This window comes from Phaethon aethereus (assembly GCF_964289735.1).
Source record: "Phaethon aethereus genome assembly, chromosome: 18".
NCBI classification, from domain to species: domain Eukaryota; kingdom Metazoa; phylum Chordata; class Aves; order Phaethontiformes; family Phaethontidae; genus Phaethon; species Phaethon aethereus.
The window spans coordinates 11,301,814-11,317,217 of record NC_138594.1 but is presented as its reverse complement, the minus strand read 5'-3'; the positions used below and the strand labels follow the sequence as shown (position 1 = coordinate 11,317,217).

The 15,404-nt window shown below is 47.6% G+C and overlaps 1 protein-coding gene across 1 annotated transcript in view; it reads left to right on the top strand.

Annotated features, from left to right (window-relative positions):
- RGS9 (regulator of G protein signaling 9) overlaps positions 1-14,159 on the top strand; it is a gene marked incomplete at both ends in the record, with an annotated part of 28,767 nt that extends 14,608 nt beyond the window's left edge. Inside the window, 8 exons of the mRNA XM_082008102.1 lie at positions 5,872-5,901; positions 6,565-6,626; positions 8,968-9,081; positions 10,073-10,188; positions 10,670-10,757; positions 11,320-11,458; positions 12,500-12,585; positions 13,988-14,159. Of these exons, the coding sequence (XP_081864228.1) occupies positions 5,872-5,901; positions 6,565-6,626; positions 8,968-9,081; positions 10,073-10,188; positions 10,670-10,757; positions 11,320-11,458; positions 12,500-12,585; positions 13,988-14,159 (807 nt within the window). The remainder of the gene's footprint in view (positions 1-5,871; positions 5,902-6,564; positions 6,627-8,967; positions 9,082-10,072; positions 10,189-10,669; positions 10,758-11,319; positions 11,459-12,499; positions 12,586-13,987) is intronic.
- Between the last annotated feature and the right edge of the window lie 1,245 nt (positions 14,160-15,404).

Sequence of the window (15,404 nt, the reverse complement as noted above, 5' to 3'; positions counted from 1 at the left end):
CTCACCAGCCAGTGTGAGTGTTTAGCTACAGGACATGTTTTCTCTGCTGGTGAAGCTGAAGTAAGGAATCCTCTACCTCCAGATGCTTGTTGCTGCCTTTTTATTAGTGGTGAATGTACTGTGGGGGGTTGTGGGGTGTAAAGGATCAGAGGAAAGATCCAGGTTTAAAATAAAATGACAGAACGCCTCCGAAAGGGTAACATGTGGCAAGAAGACAGAGAAGTTGGTGTGGTGGATAGGAGACACGATATGTTGCCTAAGAATGCATACTGTACAGCATAAAGAAATAGAATTAATGAACAGAGACCATGGAGGCTGTAACTGGGTGGGACTGGTTTGGGGTCCAGTAAGACAAATGCAGTCAGTGGAGCTGAGTGGATGAGGAGCTGGAGCTGCTTTTCTCTTTCTCTGTCCATCCTTTTAAGCGATCCTGCATTTGAGCACTTAATGGTGTTCATTTGGAAGTGAAGTCAAAGTGTCTCTCAGCAGTTAAATGCAAATGTTGCTGTGATCACACTCGCTGTATTCCCACAACTTCTCATTTTTGTAACAGCCTTTAAACATCTCAACAGCCAGAGGCAGGAAAATTGCTTTGGCCAACTGTGTTCTGTTGCTATAGAGACTGAAAATGAGCAAAATGTAGGGTTGGGGTGTATTTTTTTTTTTTTCCTTGCTGTAAGTAGCAGCTGCTGAAAGCCTTTTTTTTTTTTTTTTTTTTTTTTTTAAAAGGAGTGGAGGAAAGGGAGAGGGATGGAAAAGAGAAGTAAGCCAATGTCTCGCCCACAGTTTTACAGCTGACATGGAAGGAGATTTTAGGTTTGCAAACGGTTTGAAAGCCCGTAGCCATCTGCCAGCTGCTTGGTAGTACAGAGGAAGTGAGCTGAAGGATCTCAGTTCAGTTCCCACCCTGGACATAAGAGAGATGGTGACTCCTAGGAGGCCCTGAGCCAAAAGACACCAGCTTTGGGGTGACTTCACTGCCTGTCTCTTTGAAACTGGTCTCTGAGCTGTGTCTCCTCTTTGGAGGCTGAGCAGAAGAGGGAAGGTTCTTGTTGCTTCTCTTTTTGCTTTTGAAAGAGCAATTGGCAATACACGAGACAGCCAAAAGCCCACATAGAACCACCTTTGGATTAGCAGCTTTTTCGTGTTTTTTGTTTTGTTTAGTTTTTTTTCTGCAGGCTGCTCTCACAAACACCTGTGGCTCAACAGCCTTTGGTGAGCAGAAAGGATGGCTCAAGCTCTGCTGGTAAATGCTGAGCTGAACTGTGCTTTGTTGGCCCTATACTACCCTGCTGAAGGCAGTGCAGAGTTTTATTGATGTTTTCTGTGGGCCCAGCCTCTGGTTCTGACATAGGTGAAATGATGAGAGCAGAAAATGAGTGCATGAGTCTAGCACCCATTTATTGGGTTTGTGTCTCTGTTCCCACTCAGTCTAACTTCACTTTGTTGGCCAATTAGTTTTCTTGTATCTTGACAGCTGAGAAAAAATATTCCCAGTGATAATTAATTTCTGACATCAGAGTGACTTCTTTGAAGCTGATATTGGCATGAACATCTCTCTCACTTGCCTCAGAACCTTTGGCTGCTCCCTCCTGAATTGATAGAGTCCTCTGGGGATAAACAGGTGCTCAGCCAAATATCGCACTCCTTTGAAAGGCACTTTTATTACTCACCCATGGGTGTCCCTTGCTCTTATAATGAGTTAGGAGTTGTAGTTGGGCAGGAGGAGTAAGGCAGAAGCAGCCATCCATTGAACAATTGAACAGCTAATTAAGGGACGCTTTAGCCTTTTGTTACCCAGGTCTCAGGCTCAAGATCGAGCCTCACTGCTCGGGGAGTTACCAGGCAACTGCCGGAGCCCGCTGACTCGCCTGCAGGCAGCTTTTGCTGCCTTCTGTAACCAGAAAGCCTTTCTAAAAGGTGCTTTTAGCTTAGCCAAAAATCATTGTGCTAGATTCAGGGGCTACTGAATGAAATGCCCTGGCTTGTTGTCAAATCGGCCACAGATCATCGTAGTCATTGCTGGCCTTTCATTTCATACATTTCTGTCAGTCGGGCTGCCCGATAAATGTGTAAGTTCTGCTGCTTCCATCACATCTTTTGAAATAACAGGGTCAGAAGCAGATAAATAAGATGGGGAAAACCGTCAATTTGAACGAAACTGGCCATGTGGACTGTTGCAGATCTGACTTGCAGCTGCTGGGCTGGAAGCACCAGCACAGTGGAGATGCATGTTGAGACGATCTTATGCTAGACTCAGAATTTGCCTCTGGCATGCAGGGCTCCCAGCTGGCTGCGTGTAGGCAAAGGCCCACGTCTGCACCTGAGAAGAGGTGTTCGTGTGTGCAGAAACAGAGCTAGGTGCATGCTGGAGTGCTGCTTGCCCTTGCAGTCTCAGAGAGGCCGTGCCCCCAGGTTTTTGCTCTGGCTGCAGGAAAGTGAGCTGCGGAGGGAGGCCGAGCTGTGCTGGCACTGCCCCGTGCTCAGCGGCTGGTGCTGTGCGCGCGATCCCCGTGGTCGTCCCCACAGCTTGCCGAGCTGCGCGCACGGATTGAGGGTACTGCGGCATTCGGGGCAGATTTGCAGTGCCTCGGTCCAAAATGAGCTCTGTGTAACAGTGGCCTGTGCTTGTTCTTCACTCCAAGCCCCATCTGGGCATAGACACAAAAGCTGTTGTCTGGCTTTTTACGGCCTCTGTAAGCCTGAATGATGGCCAGACAGGCAAAAACATAATGACCGTTATCTCCACAATGTGCTCAGGAAGACCCACACGGAGAGCAGGGGAGGCCCATGCGAATGGCTAGCTGGAAATTAGCAGATGGCGCAGCTCTTGTAGGAGCTCCTGGCTTCAGCCCTGTGGATCAGCCCCAGACCCAGGGCTCTTGAGCAGGTCCTGGCTGGCTCCCAGCTGAGCTTTGCAGCCGCTGCTTGCACGCGTGGGGAGCGCTCGGCTGGTGGCGGCGGGGTGTGACGAGACCGTGCGGGGTGTCCAAGTGCTGCTGTGTGTCTCGGGGAGGAGGATGTTTAACGGCTCGTGGCGCTTGCCAAAGACAGACTGAGGTCTTTCACTAATTGCCATTTTGATTTGAAGCCTGCAGGGCTGGGGAGCTTATCCGCGGTAATTGTGATAAGTCACTCATTAAGGGCATTGCAAAATTAATCTCATTATAAGAAATGACTCTTTTGTTCCAAATACTATTTCCTTCCGAATGAGGGAGGGTGGTGGGTGGTAGAGGGCACTTTGGCGTTGCCACTGTCAGTAGTGGGGCCTAAGGATGGGTAGGATGGTGGGGACAACTGGCAGTGCTCAATAGGACACAGAGAGTATTCAGGGTCCCTTGTACCAGCAGCGAAGCTGGAAAGTGGTGATGGGAGCACTGTGGGAGAAAGGGAAATGAAATGATCTGCAGCTCTGGGGTGAAATAGCTGAGATCCTTCCTGGTTTACTGTGGATTTGAGAACTGGAAAGGGCTGAGCACAGCCAGCACCTGCAGCCCTCAATAGGGTCTTCAGTGCTGGACTCTTCTTTGATTCCACTCCAGTTCAGTGTGTGCCAGTACTCAGTGATGCTCAGCCTTTCTCATGCTATAGCCCCCTTTTCTGTGGGAGCCGTGGCAAGTCCTCTCCCCACCCTGCAGCACCCCACCAAAGCCCCTTGGCTTTCCCAGGACCAGGGAAAGCTGGACTCAGGCTGTGACAGGAAGGGATCCTTGGTGTAGGATGCACCTTCAAAAAAAATCATTTCCTGTCTGCAGACATGGCATTAGCTTTGATTTTTACTTGCCCACATATGATTTTTCTGTAGTGATGGCAGTTTAATTCATGCCTTTCTTGCTCTATGTAACAATTAACTTACTGGGTTCTTTTTTTCTTTCTCACCAGCTGTTTGTCTCGTGTGTGTGTGTGGTGTGCTGCCTGCCTCTAAGACCCATGTAGAAGATAATACAACTTTACTACCACGTGAGCTGCCTTCAAGCCATTTTGCCAGCATCCACCTCTCCTCGCCCCACTGCACCAGGCCTGTCCAAGGCACCCACTTGACAAAACAGAGGAAGAAATGAGGGGGCCTTTTAAAACCATCTAACGATTTTAACATGTTGATTTTCCTAAAGTAAATGCCCTAGCCGCACTTAAGTTCCATCAAATGGAACAGTTCAGCTGGCACTTGTAAATCTGATGGGGCCTGGTTTGTATCTCGGGTTCCCCAAGGAGGTAGTGAACTCCTATTGTGCAGGAAATAGCTGGCCTGAAACAGAAACAAAGCTCTCTAAAGAGAACACTTCTAGGACAGTAAATGCAGTGAGTTTCTCTGCACAAGCTGGTGATTCCCCCCCCCGCCGCCATTTCAACAGTCTATCTGAAACGATGACACTGTAGAAATGAGGGGAAGAAATGGTGCCTACATGGAAGCTGGCCTGGCATCAGGGGTGCAGCTGCAGGGTGAAAAGGTGTTCTTTAATCTGTGTGTCTTCCATCATTTATAAGCTTTCCCAGGAGGCTTTGAATCAGCAACGGAGGCTGTACAGCCCTGTGGCCAACAATCCTGTTGTCCAAGAGCTTTTTCCTCCCCCTTGCATGCAGTTCCTTGAGTGTGGCCAGCAGAACATTGCTGCTGGTGCAGCTACTGTTTGCTTTCCTGTTTGCCCCTGCTGAGATTATGTGTGCTGCAGTCATTCAGTGCTGGTCATGGTATTACCAGCAGAAAAAGCTTCCTCCCTTTGCAATGCCACAGTGAGGATTTCTGTCAGTACTACACAGGCCAGACTGGGTTTGTGTTAGGATCAGATGGGCTGGCTTCATGGTAGAGCTATACAGATCGGCTGATCTGCTGCAGTCTGGCTCCTGCTGCTGAAATGGTGAGTGTGCTTTCTCAAAACCAACGTAAGTTTCAGCATATTTTTCTTCCATTATAAAGAATAGTTTCTCCCTCCTGAGCAGGACTAGTGACGATGGTTAAAATGCAAAAGCAAATCTGCACTGGTGTCCCTACAATGGTCCCCTCACAAAGCAGCCCTGGGAGAGTGTCTTGCCTTTCCCAAAATAGGGGCAGCTCAGGGTGCAGGTTCTCTGGTGAGAAGATGGGAGAGGCAGGCTGCCTGTGGCATTCGATACCGGATGCTTCAGCCCTCATCGCTCACAAACGGCACTTCACCAAGGCAGTTTGCAGACCTGTGTCTGCCACAGGGCTAGTTTGACAGAGTAATTCTGATCCCGTTGGCTAAAACGGGAGATGAAGAATGGAAACGCTGCGTAAGCCTTTAAAGGCTTGCTGGGAGCATCCCTGACTTAGCCTGTCTTTCCTTCTCCCTCCTCAAGTTTATTTCACATAAAGTAACTGTGCTTCAAAGGAAACTGTGTGAATAAACACCCTGCAGTTAATTTCTTGCCTTCAATTGCTTGCTCATTTGTGGATGACATGTAACATAGTCTGAGTTATTCAAATTACAACGTAAGCACCCTTTGCACAGCAGATACTGCTTCTGAGGCTTTTAATTGTGGTGTTTATATTTTGCAATGTGTTGGTTCCTGTCTCCTTTAGCTAATATTGAATGATCTAATCTGTGTCTCGTAAACGAATCTATTTTAGCTCCATTAGAATAACCCCTTAATTGAAGGCATACAGGCAGCCTGTGATGGAAGAAGCAATGCTAAACAGTAAATACAGCTAATGGAACGATTTACGGTGTGTGGATGCTCTTAGCTTTGATGATACCCTGCTTAGTTGAGCTGCTGTGTTTGATTTTAATTGTAATGAGAATTAATTGGAGAGTGCTGCACAACAGCAGCCCTGCAACGGTGTTTTCATGTCTCAAAAAAGGTGAGTGAAAGTACCCACGTCAATTCAATGGTTTTTGCTTCTTTATTTTACAGAAAAAAACTATGGATGTTTATAGGAGAGAGGTGAGTGGTCCTTCCTTCACTTCAAGGTGTTCATCCTGTATGTATTGCTTACATCAGTGTTGCGTGGGGGCTCAAAGCCCCCTTTGCAGGGGATAAGCAGTTTTAAAACCACCAGGGTTTGGCTGGGAGAGTCTCTGCCCCATGGAGCTTTTGGTCAGTGTGCTTTCAGGACAGTTCCTCCCACTGCAGGCAGCCAGCAGCTCTCCCAGTGACGGGAAGGCTCAAGCAAGGACAGACACAAGAGCTAAAATCCAATAGATCAAAATTAGTGGTGGGGAAATCATAGGAGATACATCCAGTGGCGCCAGGGTAGAAGCAGCCAAGGATCAATGATAATTACATGCTAAATCACCCAGAGCATTTGTAGGTGCCTAGAATGGTAGCTATTATCCAATTTGTATATAGCATGGGAAGTGCTTTTTAATTATTTGCACATTGCAAAATGCTTTTCTGACATTTGCAATGCGCTCAGGGAAAACAGCCATTTTACTAACACAGTTTAGGGAATCTCTGATTCCTTGGACATCCAATAATTAGGGAAGCAGCGGGCCCTGTTGTAGTTAGCCTCATCACCTTGGAGAGGGCATGCTTGAAGTTCAGGTAGAGATGGCGTTGTTTCACATCTCCATGTTCCTAACCATGGACGTGTCTGATCCCTCTCAGATCATGTATTATCAGCAGGCCATCATGAAGTCCAGAGTGAAATCTTCTGTCTCTCTTGGAGGGTAAGTCCTGATTTCCTTCTCTCCACACATTAATTAGTCTTCAGCACTCATCTCCAAATGAGATGATTAAGCTATCTGCTCTGGCAGCTGGTGACTCAGTCAGGAGAAGCGATGTGGTGGCCACACGCAGTGTTGTTTGTGCTGTCTGGGCTGTGTGTTGCCTGGGCCAGGAGGCACAAGGCAGAGCAGGGATCAGAATCCCAGTCATAATGAAGAGGCTCCCTTGGAGCTAAGCAGAGCTTTGCCGTGAGTGTCTGTAGAGCAGCACCCAGTCAGTTGAGATTACCTCTGAAATCAAGAGACGTTCAGCCTGGTCAGGGCTGGACTGTGGTGCTTGGGACCCAGCACAGCTCCGCAGCCTGGAAAAGCAGCTGCGTGGAGACTGCTTTGCGAGGATGCAGCAGTGTGTCTGTCCTGTGCCTGTCGCTGTGTGGGAGGAGTAAGCAGCGGGGACAGACTGACCCTCCTGTCGCTGGTCCCCAGCCTGATGGGCTGGGTACAGCCCCAGTTCTTGCTTGCATGGCAATGCTCACCAGAAGGCAGAAGAACTGAGGAAGTCTCTGGTTATTCTGTATTATGAAGGAACACATGCTTCTCCATGAATGTCCAAGCAATTAGCAATTCCTCTTCCGGTGGGAGAGTTTCCTGATCAGATTCTCGATGAAGCCAATTAAGTGCAAAACTCCCAGTCCTAGCATTAGCCATTAGTATGTTTGCCACAGGCATTTTTTACCCAGAATTTTATGTGCTGGCCAGTTGCCTAGAGGTGCAGTCCATGCCACCAGCCTGTTTTACATAGCGATTGCCACCCAGAGATCCATATCGAATCTGAGATAAACAAGGTGCTCAGGCCTGTTCCCTGGGAGAAGATGGTTGTGGATGAATGAAATGGGAGGAAGAGTCTGGGAAGCAAGTGCTGTCTTCTGAGAACCACAGTTTGCAAGGCACCAGCAGTTCTGCTCATTTCATCTGTCACTGACTCCCAAGTCAGTTCAAACTCTCCTGCCTCAATTTTCCAAACTGTGAGCCGGAGCTGGGGACGTCTGGCTACCTTCCAGGAATTTTGTGGTGCTTAACTGTTTGGCAATGGAGCTTTTCACACATTAGTTGTAGTCTTCTGATGGATAATGCCTATCACCTAGATCAAAAAATCCTCAGGAAATTTGGATCTCCATCTCAGCTGCAGGATTGGGTCCAAATCAAATTATTATTGATGAGGATAAGAGCAGCAATGAGATAATGCACATGCATCAGAGCATTGCATTGATTTAGGAGGAGCTGCAAAGAACTAATCATTAAAAAGACAGAGCAATGTTACCTGAGTTGACAGGTTTAGATTTGTAGCTTGATTAGAATATATGAATTGGAGTGAATTATGCAGGTGCTGAATGCCTTGGCATTTCCAGTGAGAGCCTTGGCATTTCCAGTGAGAAGATAGGATCGAGCACTTCTGTGCCAAACCTGTGGTATGCTTTGTGCAACAGCATTGTATAATTGCAGGATCTATGCCAAGGTGCCTGTTAGCAATGGGTCCTTGGACAGTGCACTCCCAGCTTTGAGCACATGAAAGCAGTTTGGCCTAGAAGGAATTTTAAATGCAGAAAACAGATTATTTTTTTCAAGAGTGAAAAAGGGAGGAGAAAGCTTCCAGGACATTAGTGAAATGGGCTCTAATTACAAGTCTGGCCAATTTAGAAGGTAGAAGAAGTGTTTGTCTGGTTCCTGCTAGGACAGAGACATTTTTTGCTTTGTGCCAAGCCCTCAGTCATTTGCAGAGGAATGAGCCGTGCGGTAGGTGAGCGGAGGAAAGGAGAAGCCAGGATGTGCCCTCAGCACCGTCACCTCTCCCGGAGCTCCCTCGGCTGTCCCATGCCCCGTGGGAAGGCTGTAGAGAACCCACCCTGAGCATATACAGTACTTGCCTCTTCTGTGGCTCTTTCTTCTCTATAATGTGAGGCACAAAAGCAGAACAGGATCAGGGCTTTGCTAATTGGCTGGAGAAGGAAACAGAAGCCATTTGGGGGGCTTAGTCCCACTTCCTTGAAATGAAGAGGCAAAGGAGGTGATGGAAGAGAGTCTTGTATCTCTCTGCACTTGAACTGACAAAATCACTGCTTTGAAAGACAACCAGGAAATTACTGTTTGGGAAATGGAGAAGATTAACTGAGCTAATGAATCCATTTTTCTACTAAGGCAGGGGCCACATTCCAGATCCCCATGCTGATAGGGCTGCACCTCTGAAGATATCTATAGTCTGTGCAACCATTTATTTGCTTGTAATGGGGCTGGCTGCAATTCTGCCTGCAAATTAATACTTTGATCTTGTTGGATTTACTTGCAGGCTTGTGAAGTACTCTGAGCAGTTCCTCTCCAATGATCCTATCCTGTCTGGATGTCTCCCCAGCAACCCCTGGATAACAGATGACCCCGAGTTCTGGGATCTCAATGCAAAACTGTATGTATTTGTATTCTTTTGCCAGCTTGTGGTTTACACTGACCTTTATGCAGATAGAAATCAGAAAAGGGAATCCCTGATTTCGTCATGATATCTGGTCTCTTATGAGCAGGGAAGCATTCCCTTTCTGAGCTAGCTTGGCCACACTAAAGAAACTGTCTCTTAGGAGTACTCCCTGCTGAACTTCCACCATTATCTTCTTGAAGTGGAGCCTTCCTTAACATTACAGAAATTCCTAAACTGATGATGAGAGTATGCACTCAGCCCCTGTTGAGTTGGTCTGATCCTCCCCTTGGTGAGTGAAGTCCATGTTTTCTAGCAGAGAAATGGAATATGACCAGTTACGCTCAGGTATAGTGCTTGGTTTAGCGTTAACCCTGCTAAATTAGGCGCTGCCAATAGTGTAACAATTCAGGGTTCGATTACTGGTCCTTGATCTTTGCACACACCTCAGGCTGCTTTCTTATGAGAGGGTTTGGGTTGGAGGCACATACTGGCAGTCCGTCTTTTCTCTGAGGTCTCCCTTGGTTTTCCATTCAGATAGTATTTGCTAATTATACAGTGGCATCTCTGGGCTTGAAACATACAACATATTACTGGTTCTCATTTGAGACCAGCAATCCTGTTAGAGTGATAATATCCCATTAGACAGCCCCAAAGGATACCTTCACAGAATGCCTTTATGAGAAGCAAAGCTTTGGGCAACAACCAGTGCCTCCTCCAGAATGGGACTGAGTCAAACCTCCAGCAAAGCTGGGCCGTCATTGTGAGCAGCATAAATCCGAGATAAATCCTCATCCCACTGTGTACCAAGTGGTTTAATTATGGCTTACTTAGTGGGCTGACTTCAGGAGCTCATTACAGCAATCTGGAAAACAGGGTGCTGAGAAGTCTCTTGGCATTCCAGCAAAGGGCATTTTGGTTTTAATTCATCTGCCAATTAGATGGCCCACATGAAACTGGCAGTGCTGTTTGTTTTCAACCTGTGCAGAGTGGAAATCCCCACCAGAATGCGTGTGGAGCGATGGGCCCTCAACTTCAGTGAGCTGATACGAGACCCAAAAGGTCGTCAGAACTTCCAGCTCTTCCTGAAGAAGGAGTTCAGCGGTGGGTCTGCTGTGTCTCTGTCTTTGTCCCTGCCTAGACCACACAGCAGGAGGCTGCACAGCTGAGACAGCAGTGGTGGAAATCCATGCCTTTGCAGTAGGTGCTGTGAGCTGAGACAGTGACAAAGTCACAACGTAAAGGCAGTAGAAGTGACTTTGGAGGCAATGGCTGTGCAGCCAGTGCATGCAATACCATCTAGTGGCACAGGACACAAAATACAGCCCAGGGCACTCCCTGTGCAGAGGGACTGCGCCAGGCAAGCTGGAACTGACTGGATTCACAAGCTCTTACAGGTGGTGTTTGTCCCTGAGCAGAGAGTAGGGAAAAAATCCTAAGGGGATTTTAAAGGTGGCTGTAAGAATTGGAGAGACTGAATTGGGACCAACATGTATTGAGTCAAACAAATTCAGTTTAGGAGTTAATAAATGGGATTGTGTTTTCTTCAGTCTCGCTCTCTGCTGACTGTGTCCTCGTTACGCAGGAGAGAATCTGAGTTTCTGGGAAGCCTGTGAGGATCTCAAGTACGGAGATCAATCCAAGGTCAAAGAAAAAGCGGAAGAAATTTACAAGTGAGTGAAAATTTTACATTCTTAAACTCTTTGTACATGAGTCCCATCACCTTCTTCCACACGTTGTCATTCTCCAAATGATTTATTCCTGAGACTTTTCATTGTAAGCTGTCATCAAATGTGGCTGTCCTCTGTCCCCACATAGGAAAGGAGCTTTTGAATATGAAAGTGTAAGTATTGTTTTGAACCCTTTCAACCCAAAGATTCTATGATTCTGTGATTCTATATAGTTACCTTTCCTCTCCATTCTCCACTATTACATTTAGGTCTTAGCATGTAATTTAAATAGAGGTGTTGGAATAGCAAAGATCTTGGGAGTGCCGCGAGGAGAGTGGAGAGACCCTTTTTGCTTCCAGTGGGCTAAAATTTGGTTTATATTGTGTGTTAATGGTGCAAGAGGAACTGACTGCATGTCTACTGTTGAAGAGGAGATTGACTGCTCAAGATAGGGACAGCAAATTGTGGTGGGGAGTTGAAGGGACTTTTCTTTTCATGCACAGACAGAGGAATTTCCCGGAATTCCCCCGCTGTTAATGGCACTATTGATTCCTCCTCCTTGCAGGCTCTTCCTGGCTCCAGGAGCAAGGCGCTGGATTAACATCGATGGCACAACAATGGGCATCACTGTCAAAGGCCTCAAGCACCCTCATCGTTATGTTTTAGATGCTGCTCAGACCCACATTTACATGCTGATGAAAAAGGTTTGTTATTTGTTTCCAAAGCCTTAGAGGGATTCCAGTTCTCTGGGCCTTTCCATGCCTTTGTGTGCTATCAGTCACTTTCAAGTGGCCTTTGTTTGCAAATCCCTCAAATTTGCTGACTTAAGCAAGCACTGGTTCAGGCCTTTGTATTTTGCTGCTTCTTCTTCCCTCTAAGGCAGCATGTCTCCAAGGTGGTGGAGTTCAAGTCCTACAAGTGGAAGTCCTACTTTCTAATACCAGCTTGGTCACCAGCTTATTCAAAGCTGGAACAAATCTTTCACTTCACTCACTTAGTACAACTTTGTGTGCCATATCGGGCATCCCTATGGTGGAATGCATGAATCCAGCTGTATTTCAGCAGTGGATGGGAAAGGTAGTAGCAGTTGTGATATAGTTGCATGAGTTTTGTACCAAGAGCATAACCAGACATGGCCCATCTCACGTTTTACTGAGTTTTTTTCACATGTTTTTTTGCTATTATGTTGATGGGCACCTTTTTTTAGGACTGACTGATGCAGCAGACTGCAGGCTGATGTCAGCATATAATATGTCATGGCTTTCATTAGGTCACGGTGACCACGAATAACCTGTAACTCCTCCTTATGAGCGGTGCAAAATCTGCTTAAGCAAGAAGGAGCATTATGGGCCAGAGCAGCAGCTAATGCACATTGACACTGAAAGCAGGAGAATGATACTGATTTTCACCCCTTGCTGAAAAGTTCAGCTCCCAAAACATGAGCACTTCACCCTGTAATGACTGCGAGACACCACTGGCCTGGGCTAAGCTCAGTCCAGACCTTTTGGTCTGGATTTTACCTGGGGAGCTTTATTGTGAGATGGAAAATCTTGGGAATTTTACAAGATGAAAGAGTATTGGTTTAAAAAGCTACATTTTCCTGAAAGATGCAAAGTCCCTTGGGCTTCTGGGTGAAATTATTCGATTCCCAGCCTCCCTGGCTCCTGAGCAGCTGTGTTTGGTGGTGATTTTAATAAGGGTGCTCACAGCTCATAACTACTGGTTTCTCTTTTTTCTCCTAGTAGGACTCCTATGGCCGCTATTTAAAGTCTCCAGTATACAAGGAAATGTTGGCCAAGGCTGTTGTGCCACAAGAGACTGTCAAAAAAAGGCAAGTGAGGCTGGATGTAATTGTGGGTTGTGTTTTTTCTTGTTGTAGCAAGGGTAGAAAAAGCCTGAGTTGCAGCAAAATTACTATGATTCAGATGTTCACTTAATTAAATAAAATTTTTCACTAAAAAGATGGCTTGCTTTGAGACTGATTATGCTGTTTATTTGTGAGGCTTTTGGAAGTGGCTTGTGTGCAGTCAGAATCGACGATTGCTCAGTTGCCTTGTCTGTTGGGTCTGTTTAGAAAGGCTGTGGATGTTGAATTAATCATGGCTCCTTTTCTGGAAGGAGAGAGCACTGTGTACTGGGCATGGGGAAACTCCTGCCCATAAAACCTTGGCTGCTAGAGGAGACACAGAGCCACCACAGGGTCCTTCATGGGTCCTGCTCAGCTCTGCGTGGACAGGGCCACTTATCCCTGTGAAGTGAAGGTGACAGGCAGCCACATGGGAGCAAACAGCATCTTACTTGTGCACGACTGCTGGCACAAGGTAAACATCTGTAGAAGAGACAGGCTTGAAATGGCTTTTTCTGACCAAGATGAAGGTTGTATAGCAAATTTAGGCCATTTGAACTCCAGTTGCTTCTTAAAGCTGAGTGTGCAATGTCAGAGCCAGACTGGGTGGTGTGCTTCTTTCTCTGTTCCGCTTCCACTCGTCAACGTAGCAAGCAAGAAAGAGGAATCGTGGACTTTCACACTATTGTTTCGTCTAAAGCCCATTTCAAGTCAGTGGAAAAACCCCTGCTGCTGACTTGCCTGGGGTTTGGTTAGTGTTTCCTTGAGCCACACATCACAAGGTCGCTGGCAGATGCTGGTTGATCCTGGTGGCTACCTTTGCGTTTGTCCGTGCCTGTTCTGGAGACACAATACTTGACATCCTAGATGAGCTAAAGAGCTAGTACCTCATCCAGAGGTGGCTTAACGCTTGTTTCTGCTGCTTCTGGTAATGGCTTTGCTGAAGCAGGTAGCGGGTGTCTCTTGGGGGTATCGCAGACACCAGAAACACTCATACTGATCCCTATCTTGATCTTGCTGAGAGTGCTAGAAAAAATTCCACCGATGGCAGTTTGGCTTCACGCTTGAGTATTAGTTACGTGCAAATGCTTACAACAAAAGGAGTAATATAGTGGCCTTCTCCTGGCCCTGGAGTTCCTCACGAGGACCAGGAACAGGACTGACTTTATGCTTTTAGCAGTTCTGTAGCGGATGTGTGGCACTGAGTCACCAAGTCACGCTTTAAACCACCTCATCCACATTTGTGCTCCCTTGTTGTGAGGGTGACAGTGGCATACCTGTCTCTGTCTGAGCTTGCTCTCCTGGTAGGTTTACTTACCAGGGGTGAGTTTTTGGTGCCCTTCTACTTTTTAGTAACGCCCTGCTCTTCTCTCACTCTCTTGCCCAGCTCCACTTTCCCGTTTGGACGCCGCCACCTCCGCTCCAGCCCCAGCCCCATCATCCTGAGGCAGCAGGAGGAAGAGGCCAAAGCCAAAGAAGCTGCCACGACCGTGGACATCACACAGGTCATGAGCAAGCTGGATCGCAGGAGCCAGCTGAAGAAGGAACCTCCCAAGTAGACTCTGGGCCCCGCAGGGCACAGTGCAGGGAAAAGACAAGCCAAGGCTGATGTTGAGCTTCGTCTCCCCTTCCTGAAGGTGTCAGTGCTGCTTTAGGTTTCCCAGGCCGGCTCTGCCAGCAGCCTGATTCCTGCACGTTTCCATGGCTTCTGGAGCAGCAAATGTGACTTCCCAGGCATGTCAGGCCTGGCAGTGCTGCCGGAGCCAGGCTGCTGGCTGTGCTGGACTTGGGGTGCAAGGCTCCGGCTCCCCGCTCACCTCGGTGGGGGGATGGCTTCTGGCTGCTGCAAGACCCGCCATCCCCCCACCGAGGCTGAGCAGCCCGGCCACCTCTCTGTGCCTGCTGCTCTTCCAGGAGATGGGATGGCGCAAGGCAGAGTAAAGCTCTGCCATCCCATTTGGGTTCAAATCAGCCTTCCTCAGAGCAGAGGTGGATGACCCCCCAGGGAGCAGGGTGAGGTGGCCCACCATGGGTCCGTGCTGGCCTCCATCCTCTTGGGGGGACATGCACCCCTCCAAGGGGTGCATCCTGGCCACCCCCTGAGGGGTGTGCACCCCTCACTTGAAGTATCCTGCACCTCCTTGCCAGTGCAATGGAGCCACAGGCAGAAGAGTGGGGTAGACTTCTTGTGAGAACGGTAGGATGAGCATTTCTGAAAGTTTAGTTGACCCTTTGAATTTTAATGGCACTCCCAAGTCCCTCCCAGCACGTCAGAGATGATCAGTGAAAGCTCTGCTCTCCCCGTGCCTCCCCCGCAAGATGAGCTAGGTGTGCAGGTGTAGAGAGCCGTCTCTTGCAAGAGCCTGCAGGAGGGCTTGAGAGATGCAGCCGTGGCTTTGTGTTTCTTTTATCAAATCTTTCCTACCTCTTGTCTTGTTTTTTTCCTGCTCTTCTACTTTCTGCTGATAAAAAAAAAAGACAAACACCAAACAAAACTAACAGGAGGTAGTTCCAGTTGTCACTGGCTTGTAGCCCAGAGGCAAAGAAGAACCAGGATGTCAAGAGCTGATTTCAAGTAGTGTTTTTTTTTTCCTCATTTGCTGTCTTTTTTTGCTCTTTAGAATGAGGCAACCTAAAATACTGCATTAGTGGTAAAGAGCTCAGGGAGATTCCAGGCTTTGCTGGGAAACCCCCGTGTGTCTGGACCAGGCCAATGATTACCAGAAGTGGGAAGATTCCTGCAAAGCCCATAATTGGAGTGGCAGAAAAACTTAATCTTGTTTGTTAAAATTTAGGGGAAGCAG